At 33.4% G+C, this 21330-nt stretch overlaps 1 protein-coding gene across 1 annotated transcript; it reads left to right on the top strand.

Moving 5' to 3' along the window:
• The first annotated feature begins 660 nt into the window (after positions 1-660).
• Positions 661-11808, top strand: LOC114280141 (Core-2/I-branching beta-1,6-N-acetylglucosaminyltransferase family protein). The gene is made up of 4 exons (XM_028222484.2): positions 661-1659; positions 9735-9810; positions 9899-10014; positions 10876-11808. The coding sequence occupies exons 1-4, from the start codon at positions 1149-1151 to the stop codon at positions 11388-11390; spliced, it is 1218 nt and encodes a 405-aa protein (XP_028078285.1). The 5' UTR covers positions 661-1148; the 3' UTR covers positions 11391-11808.
• The last annotated feature ends 9522 nt before the right edge of the window (positions 11809-21330 follow it).

Here is a 21330-nt window from a genome sequence, read left to right as displayed (position 1 = left end):
ATTTTTTACCAAATAAATAACCAAATGTCTCACATGAGTGTAAAGTCTACATCTATGTGAGACATTTGAATGTGACATTTTATTTTATTAATTTTTTAATTTATTTTATCTTTTAATAATTAATTTAATTCCATCTCAATCTAATCCAGCCCAACCTGCTGGAAACGGCTGCTGGGTAATGCGGCCGAGAATCCGCGCTCCAACCTACGTTGCCAAACGAAATCTTAACATCAATAATTTTGAAGGATTGATATTTTGATTTTTTTTATCATCCCAATTCAAAATGTATATCAAAAAGACATTAGAGATAAAATACGAAATTGTTTAGGATGAGTTATATATATCAAAAAAAAAAAAATGATGATAATAAAATAATTAAAAAGTAAAAAACAACATTAATTAAAAAATTAAATATCAAATCAACTTTTTTTTATTTAAAAAAAAACTAAAATCAATTAAAAAAATTCAATCCAAAAGTTGGTGGTAATTTCGTCTTAAATAATTTTCCTAATCTGGAAATAGCAAAAAAAAAAAAAAAAAAAGGTGGCCAACAACATTAGTAAAACAAAACCATCTTAACCTCACAGTCGTCCAGATCGCGTGCAAACCAATCAATCCCCATCTTTCTACAAAACCTCACTTACACCGTTCGATTAGCGCGTAAAAAGCACACGCTATGAATGAGAGTAACAATAGTCTGTCCCAACACTATTTCTGCACACGAAAAGCATAACTTTTCTCCTTCTCAGGTTCACATACATCAAAATCAAAATCAAAATCAAAATCAAAAATCGTCTTCAACTGTGATAGAGTTTGTAATTTTTGTAGTACATCATCATCAATTTGAATCTGGACTCTGCAAACCCTAACCCTACCCCCTCATTCTCTCTCTCTCTCTCTCTCTCTCTCTGGATTTCAGATTATACATACATACATATATATGCTGCCTATATAGAGAGAGAAGCATTTCTGCAGAATTCTGAGCTGCAACCGCACATTCTCTCTCTCTCTCTCTAAACCTATCTATCCTGAGAGAGCACTGTCACTGCTGAACAAATTGAATTGATAAATCTTCAATTCAAATCCAGAAACATCAAGATCTCTACGAATTCAACGATTCTTCGTGTGTTATATGTGTGTTCTCATTCATGGTCACCATGGGAGCTGAGAAGAAATGGCTCTTCGCGCTCTTCTCCGCCGCATTCGTCTCTCTCATGCTCTTCCTCTCATTGATCTCCGGCTTCAGCGCCTCCTTCTACACCTACAGCTTCCACCGCCCTTTCGCCTCCACCATTCGCTGCGGCTCCGGTTACCCTCCGGCCTTCGCTTACTACATCTCCGGCGGCGCCGGCGACGGAGACAGAATATTCCGGCTGTTGCTGGCGGTGTACCACCCCAGGAACCGCTATTTGCTGCACATTGGGGCGGAAGGTTCGGACAATGAGAGGCGGAAATTGGTCGGGTTGATTAGGTCTGTGCCGGCGATTAGGGCTTTTGGGAATGTGGATGTGGTCGGGAAGCCTGATCCGGCCACGTATATGGGCTCCACGAACATTGCGGCGGTGTTGCACGCCGCGGCGGTGCTGTTGAAGGTTGATGGTGGTTGGGATTGGTTTATTTCGTTGAGTGCATTGGATTATCCTTTACTTACTCAAGATGGTATGCCATTTTCTAATTCATTTTCTTTGTTGGTTTTTTTTTGATTAATTTGATTGGAAAATTACTATATTTGTGATTATGTATTATTGGATAAGAATAGTATATTCTATAGTTTAATTCAGAATATATTGGGACCAATTTTGTTTTCTTGTTTAGTGTGCTTATTTGTAATGTTGTTTGAGCATCTCAAATTTGGGTAAAAAATTGGTTAAAAGCTTGAATTTATATGGGATGCTCCAATGGATTTTCATCAAATTTAACTAAAAGCTTGATTTGGTGAAAAAATTGAATTCTCCAATACCAATTCTCACTTGAAAATTTCATCAAATCCCTTTTAAAAATTCCAACCTTACCCTCAAAAGCTTCTTTCATCAAATTTTGTGAAAAACTTGTTTTTTCCTAATGAAAAATTTCGTAAAAACTTGACTTGATACGAGTTTGATGAAATGATTGGAGGTTATTTTCACTAAAATTTTTATTAAATTTAAATTTGATACAAAATTTGATAAATGATTAGAGATGTTCTTAGACAAGGAATTATAAATTTTCTATTAAGCTCCGATTTGGATACATGAATTTGAAATTAATAGATTTGGTGTCTCTCATTCAAGGATTATGACATTTATCTTCAATGTAATATTCTAGATATGGATTTCAACTAGGGATTTGAGAGTTTTAGATTAATATGCAATATGCACACACAAAAGAGAGACATAATATTTAACGTGATTCGGTCCAAATGCCTACATCCATGCAAAAGAGAATATAAATTCACTATGCATAATAGAGAGTACAATGATGAGGTAAAAACACACTTAGGCCTCATTTGGGAACATGGTACTTTAGTAACTTTTTAACTTTTTGGCTAAAATATGAGGGGGAAAAAACTAATCAGTGTGTTTGGTTTGAGTTTTCTGGATTAAGTTTTTTAAAAACTGACTTTTTTGGTTTTCGTATTTTTTTGTTTTTAGTGAATATTTTTTAAATTTTAAACATTTTCTTTTACTTTTTTAGATGCACCTTACTTAGATGTATCTAAAAAGTAAAAAAATTATGAAAAAATATTTTAAAAAATTAATAAATACATAAAAATACAAAAAATGTACTGAATTCTTGTATTTTTTTTTGTATTTTTGATATTTAGTGAATTTTTAAAAGATTTTTTTTACAATTTTTTTACTTTTTAAGTGTATTTATGTTAGGTGTGTCTAAAAAGTAAAAAAAATGCTTAAAATATTTTAAAAATTCAATAAAAACAAAAAAAATACGGAAAATAAGAAAGTAGAATTTTCTGAAAAGTGTTTTTTGAAAAGTGGAAACAAGCAAGGTGAATATATTTAGGGTGATTTTTTAGCTTTTTACGAAAAGATGTGCAAAAAGTAGAGAGAAAAGAGAATTTTTGACTTTTTGGTATAGATTATAGGCTTTTTGGCTTTTTTTAGTAACTTTGTGGCTTTTTGGCCAAAATGTTAACTTGCCAAACGAGGCCTAATCCAAAATCAATACCCGAGACCCCTACTCAAGAGTTATTGAGTCCTTGAGGCCCAAACCCCATAAGTTTCCCGCACACTGGTATTTTACATCTTACACTCCTCCCCTCTATCACACCCCCCTTTTAACTCACTCTCACTCACCCATTTGGAGAGTCTCTCTCTCTCTCTCTCTCTCAACCTATACACCCCTATTTATACGTACCACGAGATGATTGAGGAGACACTTAGAACACTCTTTAAACTTTCCAAGAGATGACTGCTGAGTACACCAATAAATAAAGATCCAACCATGTCTTTACATTTCCAAAAGCTGACAGCCTCATGCATGAACACCATGCATATATACCAATGCTCATAACCCACTGTGCCATTTCCTTTCTTCAATGTTGGCAACACAACTACCAAGAGCAATACACCATTTGTAGCTCCAAAGCCCACTGCCACATATTTCCAATTATGGCACAAAGCCATAAACACAAAGGATACAAACCATGCATGTATCAATGTGGCTCCCAAGAAATAATACCCGTTCTACTAAAATATATGTTTTTCCCATTTCACATAGGCAAAAAAATCCAAAGATTTAGATGTGAATTATTTTTAAGAGGGTTATTATTGGTTATATAATAGGTATTGGTTATGTTGGAGGCCATTAATGTTGCCAATATATATATATTTATATTTTTAATGAATTTCTTGTGGCATTGATATTTAAATTTAATTGTTCTGGTTTTAGAATTTGTTTTGAGTTTTTCTTTCCCACTGTTTGTGTTGCATTCTGTTGGTGCGACAAAGTGCTCTTGGAATTTCCTGTGAATGGCACATAACTTGAGAAGTATATTTGGCGATTGCAATAATTGTCGGTTATTCTTGAGGAAGCTAAGCTTGTGGCCATTTGCTCAGTTTACTTGTATGTGGTTTACATCGAATATTTTAGCTACTTTGCATATTATTTCATGCATCTCAGATTTGTTTTAAGACATCATATCAATTTTATCATCCATCACTTTCTTATGGGAACTCTCTTCTTTTTTTATATTTTATTTTTTATAATTATATTTAATTTTTACTTCTGTATATCACCAACCAACTTCCTATTTCTAAACTTTTTACATTGGAATGTAATTCTTGAATACTTAAGTTGTCATTTGGAAAACTTAAGTTTTGGGAATGTACATGTATGCTTAAATGGATGGTGATCCTTTTGTTGTTTTCGACTTTATAATTTATGTTTCTAGTGTTTCTTTTATCACTGGTGTTCAGTAGCGAGATTCTATATTCAAGAGGTAAAAAGTGACATCTCTATGAACTAGGACTAGGACTAGAGTAGGTTTCTAAGCATATCTTATCAAATTAGCTTCCCTAGTGAAGTACAAAAAGGGTTTGATTTCACACAATGTTAACCACAATTAGTTTCAAGGTGTTGATTTAGAAATACATCGAATAATAATATTCTAAAGTTGAGGCATGAGGGAAATCTATAGGGTGACGGGTGCCAATAGGTTTTTAAATTCATCTCATTGTACCACCTTCACTGTTCAAGCACAATTAGAGATAGACTTGATGCAATAGTGGGACATACTGGGCTTCATGTTGTAGCTCACTATGATTTTATACAATAGTGGAAGTTTGAATTGAAGCTTGTATGATTGAACCAAAACAGAAGTAGCTCTTATGACGGGCTTTTGTTCAAACCATTTGATGAGAAAAACAGAAAACCTTTGCCACAAGGGTTTTTTTTTTTTTTTTTTTTTTCCTTCATGTTTGTAAATAGAATTGTAATTGAGATCATTACCTATTATTTAACTTACATGAATCTATTTCTGTATTGGATTAGTAGTTTTCTACTTCGCGATATATTTATTTTTGCTTGATTTGTTACATTATGTTTGGGGAGGTGATCCAACCAACAATCAGAACCTTGTGCATTATGACCTAAACTGAATAAATTTGGAGTGAACTGTCTGTGTGATAGAATGTTTCTCATTTTTAGTAATGATCATGGGGTTAGCCTGTTATAGATTCCCTACTTCCTATACTTTTAGTTTAGTATATACTTGTTAAATCTAGCAAATTGGTAGGGCATCTTTTCCTCTGCACTTCACACTTGCCATAGATTTTAGCCAAACTTGTACCATTGAACCGAAGCTTATATGATTTAATAAACTAAACATTGTCTTTCGAAGGTGTATGAGCCACAGGATCCATGCTTTGTTTTAAACTTTTAATTCATTAAATAGTTTACCAAATTTGGCCTTTGTGTTTGAGGTGTGATACATGATGAGATATGGTGCTTCATGAAGCACTTGATTGAAGCAATGGCTGACAAAACCTAAAGGGCACACCTGATAAGATGATTTATATGTTTGGATTTCTCTGTTAGAGAGAAAAATGTCACAAGCAAGGACAACGGCTACCCAACTCTTAACTCCTCATTTCACTTCACCTCTACCATGTGTCGCCCCCAACGAAACCTTGTTCTTTTTCTTCACCTTTGCCATGTCTGTGACACTCTCGTTCTTTGACCCTTCCCACCCCTCCTTTGTCTTCTTAACTGTCTGTCTCCCATATCTAAGCCTCCCTCCTGCCCGTTTCTCTCCTGTTTAACTACACTCTCCATTTGTCTCATCCTCCTTTTTTTCCCAATTAAACCCAATATTTTCTTTTTTCTTCCATGTTTAGGTTTATGAATACTTGTGGTTATGGGACATGTATTTTGCAAATTTTGATGATTCAACTATCCTATATTACAAATTTGCATCATGATTTGATTATTTAAATGTTCCATAGAATGTATCCAACATACGCATAGGATTTGTTCAACACGTGTGTACTTTACTCAAGCCAATGTCCCACGTGCCTTGCACCTAGGCTCTAGGAGACATTAACATCTTTTTAAACTTGAAGCGTCTACAACTATGGGATATGAATCTATTTATACATGATTCTTGAAGAGCAATTCATGTTGTAGCCTAACTGAAGTTGTTAGATCAAGGCGTGGTTAAGCTGAAATAAGAGTGCTTAGAATCCTAAATGTTGTGTGAAGAAGATCAATAGGTATTATATAATGAAGTTTAGTTTCTTTAAATTGTGATGAATAATTCGAAATCCATCTGTTTACTAAAGTAAAATTCTTCCCCTTGGAACTTCTTTCACCGCAAAAATAAGAGCACTTAGCATCCTGGAATATTCTTACTCTTTTGAAAGAGAGATTAAAGCATGATTTCTTCCTGTCGATGTTTGGGATTCACAAGGTGGCTTATAAATGGTAATCATAAATCTTGACAAGCAGAAGAATTAGGTGTGATACATTCTTTAAAGTGTTTAAGTCTCACATGTCTTGGTGAAAATCTCTATTTTTTTTAAGCTTGGTCAAGGTGGGGCTACCTCAAGTGATTAGGTCAGCAACTTGGCAATCCTTCGGCTGTAGCCTCTAAGCTGCAAATTCTTCATTGATCCTGAGCAGCGTTTGTAGGCACTACTTCTAACATAGGTTACTACCTGGTATGAGAACTGGAGAGGGGGCTTGGTGGCAAAGGTTTTAAGTAGTAGTACCTGTCATGTTAGCAATGGTGGTGGCATGGTTTCGAGGTAAAACGGGCGTAGTGTAACAATTGGAAATCGGAGCTGTGATTTTTTTTCTTGCAGACAATTATTCAAAATCCTACTGATACACATTTTTTTCCCGGAATCTTATTTAATGGGGTTTAAAACAGTTTTGGTGGGTTTTGTTTAATTTATAAACATGATTTAATATATGTACTGAATTTTATATTATTTTTAAAATGTGGCGAAGAGAGTTTAAATATATTTTTTTCAATGGTCATAAATTCATATGACTTCGATTTAATGTTTTGAATGAGTTTTAAATGCTTTTAAACCTGATTTAATGATTTTATAAGTGATAAATACATAATGCATTTGAAATTGAAAAAAAATTGAATATACTAAATAAAATCTATTTGTATACTTGCATTGCATATTTGCACAACTTTATTATTATTATTATTATTATTATTATTATTATTATTATTATTATTATTATTGTTGTTGCTGTTGTTGTTGTTGTTATTATTTTGTATACACTAATCAACACAACATTATGTTATTCCATAATTTTATTCAATTTTTATGCTAATGAAAAATAAAAACAAAAAAATTACCTTAACATTTACCTATTTAGTTGATTTCGAGAAAGTAGACCAAGGTAGAGGAGATGAGTCTGGAATCCAACATGTAGCCTAAAACCAAGTAAATATAATTTAAACTGTTTAATCTACCTTCATTCAATTGAAAAATTAAGCAAAAATACAGAAAAAAAAACAAAACTTGCCTTATTTGGAAATTTTGGGTTGAAGGTTAAGATACATTATAGATTTATGTTTCAAATCTTATAGATCCAAGTTTTTTATTTTTATTTTTTATCTTTTTAGAGGCTTGTGTTGAGGAATTAAGAAAGCAAGTCGAAGAACTGAAAAAGGAGTCAACTGAGCATCTAACAAATTTGATGGCCAACAACTAGTGTAACCGTATGACTGTTGTGCCTTTATGTAACACAGTTAATCTGTGAATTTCATTCACATCACAATAGTGGTAAATATCAATTTCGGTACCTGCCAAAACAGTCACATAACACTGTTACATAATAGTGTTAACGATTTTGGTAGCTTTTTAAATCAATACCTTAGTCATGGATAAAATAACTAAAATACATTCAGGACGATGTCTCATGTGTATATTGTTTGCAGGTGATTTTGTTTGAGTGGATGAAGCTAAGGGCGGAATTAATATTAAAAATAGAAATTTAGGGAAAAGCACTCTAGACAAAAAGGTTTTAAATTAGTATAATTGAAATTGAATAAATGAGATTTAATCACGCAACATTAGTAACAATTGAAGTAGAAGTAAAGAGAAGTGAAGATTGAAAAATAGGAGATAACAAGCTGATCAAAACACAAAAATAGGAGATAACAAACAGTGACCTAAGTTGATTAATAATAAGTATGGAGACGTTGAAGATGATATGATCTATAGAATCAAAGTAGGTTAGCTCAAGTGGAGGAATGCTTCTGACGTATTATGTGATCGATGAATACCAACAAAATTGAAAAGAAGCATCACATTCATAAAATGAGTGTAGTTGTGATGATGATGTATATAGATTTATTTATTTATTTATTTATTTGGATGTATATAGATTGCTAACCAAACCAAATCAAACCAAAACGAAGCCCTAAGTCCCGTCAAATAGGGTTGGATGTATATAGATTGATGAGTGATAAAAATAAAAGGACATAATTAAAAATAAATATATCTGTGAAAAGATAGAAGTAGCACCAATCGAAGATAAGCTGATAGAAGTAACACTAGTTGAAGGTAACCTGAGTGAGAATAGGCTTAAGATGGTTTGGTTTGGCCATATACAATGAAGACCTTGTAGATGCAACAGTAAGGAAGAGTGATATGATGATTATCATAAATGGAAATGTTACGAGGAGATGAAGACCTAAAATATCATGGATGTGGTAGATTAAAAAAAAAAGAAAAAAATAAATGAATTTATTTAATTTAATCAAGCATATTTCCATTGACACAGCAAAATGGCAAAAAACAAATTCATATTGCCGTTCCCACTTGATTGGGACATAAGGCTTAGTTTGGTTTGCTTTGTTTGGTGGAGGCTGCCTAGATAAAGCCAAGAAGACCGAGCAAACAATATGGGAGGGTGCACTCAATTGGGGAGGGGAGTGCATCTCTATGTGATGTTTCAAGGGACAAGTGTGGGAGAAGGGCACGCTCTGTTGGAGAGTCATTCAGAGCTCCACTTTCATCTCCTAAGACTTACGTAGAACTAGAAACAGCAAGCTAGGATTGAAGCCTCCAGCCATTGGCAACACAATTTCTTGCAAGAGCAACTCTTTGAAGGTGCACACAGATTATCTTTAGCTAGTAACTGGTTCAAGAAGAAAACCCCAAAAAGATAAATACTTATACATTAGATGCATAAATACAAATATATAATACCAAATTGGGTTTTGAGTACAAGGGGCCATTGTGGACATGAAGTTAATATTTTATGAATGACCTGCATATTTTGATCTTCGATTAATGATTATAATGTCACCATCTTGATGCCTAACACTTTAGCACAAGTGTGGAGCTTGGGTACACACCTGTATCTTAACACCACCTGCAAATGAAGGGCTTTCCTTGTCAATGCTATCAATTCTATTCTATTTGTTCAACTTCAAGTTGATTTCCTTATAAGGTCTGTTGACTTCAATATTGGCGTTTGTTGGTTTGTTCTGTTCCAAGAACTAGACGTGTACTAGAGGTGTCATCTAATGTTTATGTTGGCAATGTTGGTAAACTTGCTTATTTTGTACTCACTTTAGTTTGATCTCTAGGATTTTGTTGATAGATCTTCAATGTTCTAATTTCCTAATATTTTTGTGCTGCCAATGGTCATTGCTTTTTGTAGTTGTTCTTTAAGTTTCACAAATTATTAATTGATGATTTATTACATTGGAATGTTCTGCTTTATCTATGCTAAACTGAAGTCGGTTGTCTATGTGCTTTCAGATTTGTCCCATGTGTTCTCCTCCATCCAGAGAGACCTCAATTTCATTGATCACACAAGTGATCTTGGATGGAAAGAGTAGGCAAACTCTTGTCACTGAATTAGCTACACGGCACATATTCCCAACTATATCTTAGTAATGTTGTTTTGTTTGATATGATTGTAGGGCTCAAAGGGTTCACCCAATTGTGGTTGATCCAGGGCTTTACTTGGCAAGGAGGACCCAAATCTTTCATGCCACAGAGAAACGACCAACACCTGATGCTTTTAGAGTTTTTACAGGCAAATCCTCTTCGCTGTATTTGATTTATTTTGCTACTTAGAATTATGGTAACATTTATGTTTATAGTTTTCTGTTTTAGTTCACAAAAATTTTGAGGACTTTTAACAAAATCTCATTTGGTATCTCTATTTTTGTTTTCAAAAAATTGTAAACAGATTAGAAAATTTATCAGATTCTTATTTTTTTGCTTCACTTGTTCAGATAAATAAATTTTCATTCCTTCCTCTCTCCCCCCACTGCTCATCACCACCACCTGTCACTAGATCCAGTCACCCCCACCTTTGGTGACCCCTTTGACCACCACCTCCCGTGGGGGGCAATCACCCTTGGCCGTTGACAACCACCTCTGCCCACCATGGAGGCCACCACCTCCAACCGCCAGAAAAGACCTTTGGCCACCATCTTCGGCCGTCAGCAACAAACAACCTTTGCCACCACCTTCAGCCACCATCTTCGACCGGTGGCGACAACTTCTGGCCATCCTCACTTATTTTCAAAACAAGTTTTTAATAGACGTGTATCAAACTTGTTTTTTGTTTTTACCAAAAATAAACATAAGCCTGTTTACTATATTTTTTTTGGGTTAGTACCTGTTTACTATATTCTGTAAGTAAAAACAGTACATTGTAAATGTTACCAAATGGCATCTAAATGTTAGCAGTAGAAGATGAAGTCACTAAGGTTGTGTTTGGTTCATGGATTTAGAAAGGGAACGGGAAAAGAAAAAGGTATGTGAAATATAATTATATTTCATTCACATTTCACCTAATTTTTTCCTTTCCAAATCATTACCCAAATCTATGAACCAAACACAGCGTGAAGGAATGTTATACTGAGAAATAAACCTCTGATTTTTTCAGGTTCTCCATGGATTGTCTTAAGCCGAGGTTTTCTTGAATTCTGTATTCTTGGATGGGATAATCTCCCTCGCATCCTTCTAATGTATTTTAATAATGCAATTTTACCCCAAGAAGTGTATTTCCATTCTGTCATTTGCAACTCACCTGATTTCAAGAACACAACTGTTAACAGTGATCTAAGATACATGATCTGGGACAATCCCCCCAAGATGGAACCCCACTTTCTCAATACGTTAGATTACAATCAGATGGTTCAAAGCGGAGCTGCTTTTGGAAGACAGTTTCATAAAGACGATCCAGTGCTGGACATGGTTGATGAGAACATCCTCAAGCGTGGCCGTAACCGAGCTGCCCCGGGGGCCTGGTGCACTGGCCGGAAGAGCTGGTGGATGGATCCATGTTCGCAATGGGGTGATGTCAATGTCTTGAAGCCAGGGCCTCAAGCCAAGAAATTTCAGGAGTCCATGACTGGACTTCTTGATGACATCAATACACAGTCGAATCAATGCAAGTGAAAATGTACGAACTCGAGGACCGTCCAAGAATTGACGAAATTGGATGTGCATCTGAGATGTTGGCTGGTTAGAACGACAATCTTTCCGTTGGCATGCATATATTGGTCTATACACCTATTTTTTTGTGGGGTTCTGGTTAGAGGCTTATTTGGTGCTGTGTATTGAGGGGTTAGAATTGGAGGACCGTCTTGAATTGGTTAAGAGTTTTTTGGGCTGTATTGTTGGGGGCTAGAATTTGTTGTAGAGGCCACTGGCAAGAGTCTTCACTGAATAAGAGGGATCACCGGTCTTTGTAGTGCCATCAATACTGTTGTTGGCATTTTCTACCTCTCCTCGCAGCTTGCCAATTGACACAGTTTAAATGTTGAGGACGGGTTTCATTCTTTAAATTTCAAAAAATTTGTTGTATTTGTTTTAATTCCTTTCCTTGCTGTCTCATCTACAGTAGACACATTATTTCAGATGGCTGATATGTTTATATATGTGAAGGATAGTTTTTAGGGAAACACTAAAAACTATTTAATGCTCTTGAAGCGTCACACTTGTTCACTAATCATATTCCTCAATCAGTCAACACAATCATGGATCTTACTTTTTCCACTAATCAAAACACTTTGGGACATCACATGACCGTACTCTAGGAACATCCAATAATCACTTCTTAGAAAGGGAAACTATTTCAGAGCCCTTCGACCTAGTGATGTTTTGTTTTCTTCCAAAATGAAACTTTGATCTCCAGTTTGTTGGCAATAGGATTTTTATAAGAAAGGCAGATGATTTATTGTTGGGAGTTTTTGTCCTCAAATTGTACTGATGTTGAAATATTTCTCCATCATCAACTCTTCACATTCTCAACCCCCTCCCTCCGTTTGCTAATATTTGTTGGCCAAATTAGAACCGTGTTTTGTAGACTGATTGTTCAGTATTTTCACTCTTACTGAGACCCATCATCCTTGAGAAGAAATGGAGCAATGTAATATAAATAAGAGAAAAATAGAACTTTTTAAGGCTTGTTGACAAAGTAGACTTCTTTTTGTGCTGACTGACGTCATAGAGGATGGGGAAATTTGGTATGAAACTAGAATTGCAGGTTGATTGATTGGATACTCTTGATAAATGTCTCAGACAAGGGAGCATAATAGAGGGTTTGATAAATGGAAGAACAGAGTTTTAGTCCCAATATCAAGTCATATATGATACTGTTGGAAGGGTTAGATAGGCTCGATGTACAAAACATTCAGTGTCCCAAATATGGTCCCAAAAACATTATGGCTCCTCTCTTTAACACTTGTGTGCTTGAAAATAACTTTTGATTATTTGTTTTTTTCTTTTTTCTTTTCAAGAAGCTCACAGTTTAGGAGAACAATAATGCTAGGTGTCACAGGACTAATTTTCATGCTCAAAATTTTCCTGTGATGACAATAATAAGTCTTAGCACTTAGTCTCAATCAATGTATGCAACTCACACACACGATAGGTTTGTCAAGCATATAAGATAAAGGAACACAGTAATTTTGGAAAAACTCAACCTTTATTATTCACCAACAATTATAAAGGAAAGTCAAATTCTAAACTCACTAACAATTGATAATTTCAAGTTTGCATGGCCATGCCTATATATAGACTATAATCAAAACATTTGAAATTCAAACAGGCAACTAAACATAAGAAACACATGCCACCTGGCATAGCAATTGACACCCCCAACTGCCAAAGGGTAAGCACAAATCTGAAATAAGCCTATAGAACCACCCATAACCACCCCTATGTTTTACGAAGCCTTTGTCTTGCTTTAGATAATTCGAATTGCTCAAACCACCAACCAAATAGAGCCCTGAGTGCCATTTGTTGGTTTTGGTCAAGCCTATTCGTCTTGCTAACCAGCCAAGTGTGCACAACGCCTTGCTATAACGCCCCGAAATGATAACAACCCACAACATAATATTCCATAGAATTAATCCCCTAGTATTATAGTTAGCATTCCATTGATACTCCTTGATCATACAAAAGATGACATATGCGTGTATACATCCATAAATCCTAGATCCTGAATCTATAGTATATAACATGTGTACATAAATTGAAATAAAAGGAGAATCAAGTAAGTTTATGCCCTAGTGGCTATATTTTTCCAAGTCAATGCTTAGATACAACAAAAATGAGTTCAACTCAATACAGTTAAAGTCCATGGCTTGTACAAATATAATTACATCAAAAGAAACAAAAGAAGCTCTTGGCTCCAAATCCTTCCAAGCTATGTCTATATCATCAGCACTTGAAATTTGTTTCCTATATAGGGTGAACTAAAAGCCTAGTAGAGATACTATAACACAATGTATGAAACTTAACGAAGTCATAAGATAAATGCATATGCATTCCATTTGTCAAATGTTTTACATTTTCGTCTCAAAACCATGTAATGCTAGGATTATATATCAATTCATAAAAATATCTTTTTATATCAGAAAATAGTGCAGTGGATACAAAACACTGGGAATCTCTCAGTATATGTCTGCCAATAAGCTATACAAGCACTACCAAAGCCATTTTACCGGTACTAACCAGAAGAATCGATACCTAACTACGCAGGTTTCTCGACTTTCACTAATGACACAAAAGCCAACATAATAACCACAACCACATCCGCTAACTAGATTCGCTAAGGTATACACAAATTTTTCTAAAAAACAATATATTTTCAATGCTTAAGTATGAAATAATGCTCTATGCAAAATGTATGAGTAATTAGTTTCAATTCACCTAATCTACATGTAATTTCTACAACAATCAAAGTTATCCTCCACCAATAAACCAAAACAGATATTTCTATTCAACAGATAATTTTCCAACAACAGATATAATCTCATCAATTTTAAAATGAGAGTGATACCACATATCCAATTTCATTCTCATCAATCAACAAATACATTCTTCCTATCTTTTCAAAACCCAACATATTTTCCGTTTTCTTTCGTAAATCAAATATCAATAATTTTTGAACAAAACCTTCTTTACTTTCAAAATCACATTTAAGTAAGGAAATTCCAACATTTCAACATATCTCAACAATAAATACATCCCCACAACTTTTCTCAAGAACCCATTTGAAAATCCCTCTTTTACATTTCAAAATCCAACCCTTGGTTTAACCCCATAATCTCTAAATCACTAAACAGTTTCAATGCGCAAATAACTAGACTAAGAATCATGCAAAAGGTTGAAAAAATCACTATCTCATGAGTAGAAGAGAAAGAGAGCAAGGGTAAGACTTTGACGGAGCCGAAAACAAGATCCTCTCCGATTAGAATGAAGCTTTTGATGAGCTTTATCTTTTTCTCTAATGAGCTATGGTGGAGTATTTGAGGATTTAAGCAAGAACTAGAGAGAGAAGGGAAATAAATTAGGGTTAGAGGTGTTTTAGAGAGAAAGAGATGAAAAAGTGATTGAAATTTCCCTTTTCCCGATCTGATATACACACAGATCGCTTGAGCGACCAAAATACTGCTCGAGCGTTAGACACAATAAGTGACACCACTTGAGTGACTAAAAACACCGCTCGAGCGCGCAATGACCCCCTCCTAGAAGTTTTGCATACTGTAGAATACTGCTTGAGCACAGTGAAGATCACCATACTCCTAGAAGTTTTGCAAACCTGCAAAAATACTGGGAGATTTCAAAGTCCGCTTGAGCGACCAAAACACCGCTCGAGTGAACAAGAAGAAAATTGGACAACAACTCTTTTGAAAAACGAACTCCGAACCTATTTCAAATACAATAAACACGCAACTCAAACAAGATGAAAAATACATGAACAACAATTAAAGACAATAAATCTTGGATCTAAGGGCAATAAATGAGTTGGGTTTAAACTGGAACAGTTATACTTACTGTCTAGCCAAGTCAAGGTATTTGATTTTGTTAAACCCCCAAGAATGCTGCAGCCAAACATTAAGGTCATATTAATGTATTGCATGTGCCATGCTGCCCATACTTTGGCCAAGGGTTAAGTGTCGCTGCTAAACGGCACAACTGATTTTTCACCTTGTTGTTTTAGCATGCCTCTCTCATGTGGGCCATTTCCCAATATAAGCCATTTTTGTATCGTATTTCCAAAACTAGGCCAACTTCTGACGGAATTCCAAAACTAGGTTAAAACGCTATTACTATTCGCGCTTTCACTGTTAGGAGCGTAAAAGTAGGTGAACAGTAAAATCGCGTTTACAAATAGCGACTTTGATTAATAAGTCGCTATTACAAATAGCGCTTCTAGGGTTTGTTAAAAACGCTTTTCCTAACAGCGCTTTTTTTAAAATAAAAACGCTATTCGTAATAGCGATTTTAAGAAAAAATTTTCCCCGGAAAAAACGCTATCTCTAATAGCGATTTCAGTACAAATTTTTTTTGCCAAAAAACGCTATTTGTAATAGCGATTTCATTTAAATGAAATCGCTTTTTGTATCAGCGTTTTCAAACTCCTCATATATACGAACAAACCCCCCCCCCTCACCCCCCCCTCATTTGCATACGACTTAGGTTTTTGGCTCTCTCTGCTCTCTGCTCTCGCTCGCTCTCCCTCTCTCTGCTCTCGCTCGCTCTCTCTCTCTCTGCTCTCGCTCCATCTCAGCTCGCTCTCGCTCTCTGTCTCTGCTGTCTGTCTCTCTCCGTGGTATGACATTAACCCTAATTTTATGTATTTACTTTTTGTGTTTGTTTTGTGTTGTATTTTTTTGTCAATGTTAGGGTTTTACTTGTGAATTATTAAATGTGTTAGGGTTTTTATCATTGTGGTTATGAAATTAGGGTTTGGAATTTTTTGGCATACGGGTTAGGGTTTTTCTGTCAATGTTAGGGTTTTGAAATGAAATTGAATTTTTTGGAATCATGGTTAGTTTTTGAATTTTTCTGAAATTTTTATTGGTTTATCAAAATAAAGTATTTTTAATTTGAAACATATACTGTCATTATATAATTTGTAAATAAAGTATTTTTATTTATTTGGTTTTTTATTTTTTGGAATAAATTGAAATGCTTTATTTTTTTTGTAATATTATAGCATGAATGGATTTTATTTTCTTTTGGTTCTAATATTATAAAATTAATAGATTAAAATCTAATTGTAAGTGAAATTCAATAATCTATTTCAAAGAATTGTTTCAAGTTAAATGAGCTTCCAAATAAAGAAAGTAATATTATTTAAATGATTTATAAATTTATATTTTATTTATAATGAAATATTAATGTTTTTTGTTTTTTTATTCAAGAGGATACTATCATTTTATTTTGTTATGTTTTTTTTTATAAATTAGTTAATTTCATTATTTCAAATGTGAGAACATTTTTGTCTATGTACAAAAATATCTAAGTTTCATCATATTTATTTCTATTTATGTTTTACATTCTCCTATACAAATGAAGATAGTTAAAATAGAAATCAAAGCATGTAAATGTCATTAATTTGGGAGAAATTGTAGAGGTCAAGACTCGAGACCTGCATTGTGATACCCAAGAGACAAAGGATCCATGTTTCTTTGGGACTATTTAGGGGTTTTGTTTATTGGGTTTTGAATGTGTTAGGATCACATATGGATGACCTACCCCAAAAAACAAATTAAATTAAAATTTTAAAAAAAAAAATAGGAAAGTTTTGTCACATATGTATACTCTGATTAATTTAAGGGAGAGAGAATTACATGGAGGATCAAAATATTTTACATATCCTCATCTCTTGAAAACGTGATAAGATTCACTAAATGCTAGATTTAATATAATTTGATCATCCCAAAATTTCATGGACCGTTACAACAAAACCAAAATATTAATAGGGCTACCCAAAAATAAAATAAAAAATAAAATGAACATAAACAAATTTCAAGGTTTCAAGTCAAAGAAATAGTCATATAAGATAAAATAAGTTATTTTATTCATATAAGACAAAATGTTATATCTAAATCATAAATATTTTATTTTTTCTCTCATAAAAGTCAAAAAAACATATCACTAACGACATTTTTTAGCCCCAAATTAAATAGTAAAAAAATCGACTCATATCCAAACAAACCCTTTTTGTCAAAAAATCGACTCATATCAAAAAATCGACTCAGATCTCAATCTTGATTTTTTTGTTGGAATGCAGTAAATGACAACACCCTAAGATTATGTTTCTTTATCTTGACAAAAAGAAAATGAGGTGAATTTATTTATTTCTCTTGGTAAATCCAAGGCTCGGGTACAACATTAAATGACCACATTAACTTAATTCACAAGTCTTTTAATAGGTGTACCAAAAACTTGAAATCAAATCTAACCTTCAGCCGAAAAAAAAGAAAAAAAGAGAGTATTTTTTTCTCTTTTTACAATCAATTCTGCAATGATAAATCTAATACAACTTTGATTAAGAAAGTGTCTCATTTGTCAAGTCAATCAATCTCTTAAAACTGAGTTTGAATTAAGAGAAAGAAAAATGTGAGTAAAATAAAATCTAATTTGTTCTTCTATTTTCTTTTATTTTATTTTATTTTCTTTTCTTTTTTTTTTCTTATTTTATTTTATTTTTAATCTGTGTTCAAAGTTATGATTCAAACACAATCATAATCAAGTCAAATGAAGGGAATTCATGAACAAGTGAAAGAGCTACTCATCATTATGCAAAATCATAGACTGGATTTCTATTGGGCAATTAGCTAATTTAGCTGTAATATATATAATTTTAGGATGTATGTAAATAGTGTTATGCCTTCTAAATTTAATTTTTGTGAATCTTAGGTTTCGTTTGGCATGTCATGTTTGGGCTAAAATAGCTATAAAAAGACTCTTGACCAACAAGCTAGTTCTTTGTTTCATACTTTTGCGAAGTGGGTTTATTAGTAGAAAGAAGAATCTCCAATGTCCACCCATGAATTACTATGTATTGCACCACTGGCATTGGACCCAAAAGAAAAATATTTTGAATATTGAATAAATTTGAATATTTTGAATGTTTATATTTTTAAATTTCAAATCAGGAATTAGAATTTTTAAATTTTGTTTGTGAATGAAAATGTCTATATTTTGAATATTGAATAAACCAACGTACATTTGTTGAATTGGAAATTGTTTTTTTTTTCTTGTGAAGAGGAATTAAAAGGAAATTAGGGTTTTAAAAGTAATTTTTTTTAATTAAGAATTGCGATTAAAAAATCCAAAATTCATATATTTAATTTTGACTATATTTTATTAAAAAGAAATATTTTTATTGGTTTCTCAAAATATTTAATTTTGACTCTATTTTATTAAAAAGAAATATTTTTATTGGTTTATCAAAATATTTAATTTTGACTCTATTTTATTGAAAAGAAATATTTTTATTGGTTTCTGAAAATATTTAAATTTGACTGTATTTGATTTAAAAAAAAAAAAATTGGTTTAATTTCGTTTGGTTTATTTCACTATATTTGGGGTCATATTTGGGGTCAAGCAGCCAAAATATGATTAAAACATTTAATGAGCTGAATTTGTAATACATATAATAGTATTCTAGTACAAATTAAAATTTTATGATAAAACTGAAGAAAATTTGAGAAAGTTTTTGAAATGGGTATTGAACGAACTGACTTATCGTCTTTTTCACTTTGTGATTGTCCACTACCATTGAAAATGAAAATCTACTTTGGCTGCTATTTTAGAGTAGTTACAATATATGCATGAAAAGAGTAATAAATTATTTTAATTAATAGTCCATAGCAATTTCGTACGTAAGAAGGGAAAAAAAAATAAAATTGGCACTTTGATGGGTAAGCATGTGTTTTGTAATACCAAATAATTGGTACGGATGGCCCGATAGATTCACATGGATAACTATCGAAAATGTAGTCCATACATTTAACCACCAACTTCAATTGAATTATCTGTAATTATTTTTTTGTTTTTGTATGTGTAAGAAAAAAAAGGAGTAAATAAATATAATTTTTTTCTTACTTTTCAGAACGATCCAAAATGATCCAAAATCAAGTTTTCTTACTTTTCAGAACGATCCAAAATGATCCAACATGGAAACACTTCAAATAATCAACTCGTGCTCTGATACCACTCTATCACGACCCAAACTCGCTACTATAGGTATGACCGGCCAGTAATCCTAAGATTACCGAAGGCCACTTAAATAGATTTACAAAATTAGGGGTTGGCGGAAGCAAATATCATAATTATTCTGTCCATAGAGGTGTGCAGACATATATGCATGAAAAGAGTAATAAATTATTTTAATTAATAGTCCGTAGCAATTTCGTACGTAAGAAGGGAAAAAAAAAATTTGGCACGTTGATGGGTAAGCATGTATTTTGTAATACCAAATAATTGGTACGGATGGCCCGATAGATTCACATGGATAACTGTCCAAAATGTAGTCCATACATTTAACCACCAACTTCAATTTAATTATCTCTAATTTTTGGCCATTATAAATTATCTCTGTAATAATTTTGTTGTTTTTGTATGTGTAAGAAAAAAAAGGAGTAAATAAATTTAATTTTTTTCTTACTTTTCAGAACAATCCAAAATGATCCAAAATCAGTTTGTTGTTTTAATTTTATAAGAAAGCCTCTATGCCCTCTACAAAATGGACGAGGGTTACTAGTTCACATAGGAAATAACTTTGTCATTAAGGTCCGTAATGGCACAAGTTGGAGCAAATCAAATTAACTTATATTTTCCATAAATCTGAACAATTACATCACCAGGTTAAAAAAATCTCTCTCAATGTTTGCACCCTGTATTTTATATTGTCCAAATCAATCGCGTCACCCTCTACTAAATATCTGTCAACCTATTTTATTTTTCGCCACTAATTCGAAAGAATTAAGACAACATGTATACTTCTTGTTATGTGTTTTTTAGATGAAGACAATAGAGCAATGACAACAAAGAACATTCACGTTGAAAAGATAAGAGTCTTCACATACGAAGTAAATGAGACACAATATGTAACTCCACGTATAGATGAAATCTCAGCTGTTCTGTTATACGAATAAAAATAAGTGAACAAGATTATTGAATAAAAAGTAATAATCAAGTTGAGACACAAATATATAGTTGACAAAATAGAAATTGAATTAATGTTTCACCTCTACAGTTCCTTCAACCCTGGAAAATATAAATTGATAAAAAATTAGAGGGTTGCTTTTATTTGTGGCTTCTGCAAATTTTAATGTTTATTTTACAAGTACAATTCAATATATGTATATTGTTGATATTTTAATATTTATTGTTTCATTGAAGCAAGTATATGACAACTGTTCCAATTATCTTTTACTGGGGGGGAAACATAATTCGGGATCCCGATGAAGGTGTGTCATATGATGCTGAGCCGAAAGGGATATATATGGTGCAACTTGGCACCACACTTGGCAATTTGGAGGAGATGTTTATGTCCAAGGTCGCAAGTTACGGGGAAACAGTCCGATTGATCTTCAAATGTAGATATCCTTATCGCCAGTGGCAAGCAACCAGCAAATACAAAATATTACCGATAAATGACGATGAGGCGTTGAACACCGTTTTAAGTATCGGTGGAAATTTCGAACCACCAAATTGTTTGGAAGTGTACATTCAGAAAGAGGTTGTACAGAATCTTCCGAATGTAACACAGATGGAATCGCATCCGTTCACTACATTGCTGACACATGGGGTTGACACGACAGCATTTCAGTCTCCTATGTATGAATCAAATGAATGTTATGCAGCTGGCTACACACAACAGACATTTCATGGCCATGGTGGAGAATCAAGTTCACATGGTGGATACGAGACTGAATTTCACAATAACACCCAAGATGTGCCCACCTATAGCCATCATACGACTCCAGTTGAAGTTGCTGGTAATATGGCTGAAACGGTTAATTTTGTGCAGTTTGCTGATAGTGACATGTACGGTCCTGATGTCGCCCTAGACAATGATGAGAATGAA

This window comes from Camellia sinensis, chromosome 10, assembly GCF_055761805.1.
Source record: "Camellia sinensis isolate YWXY chromosome 10, ASM5576180v1, whole genome shotgun sequence".
NCBI classification, from domain to species: domain Eukaryota; kingdom Viridiplantae; phylum Streptophyta; class Magnoliopsida; order Ericales; family Theaceae; genus Camellia; species Camellia sinensis.
The sequence above is the reverse complement of the archived record's forward strand: the minus strand, read 5'-3'. Positions and strand labels throughout refer to the sequence as shown.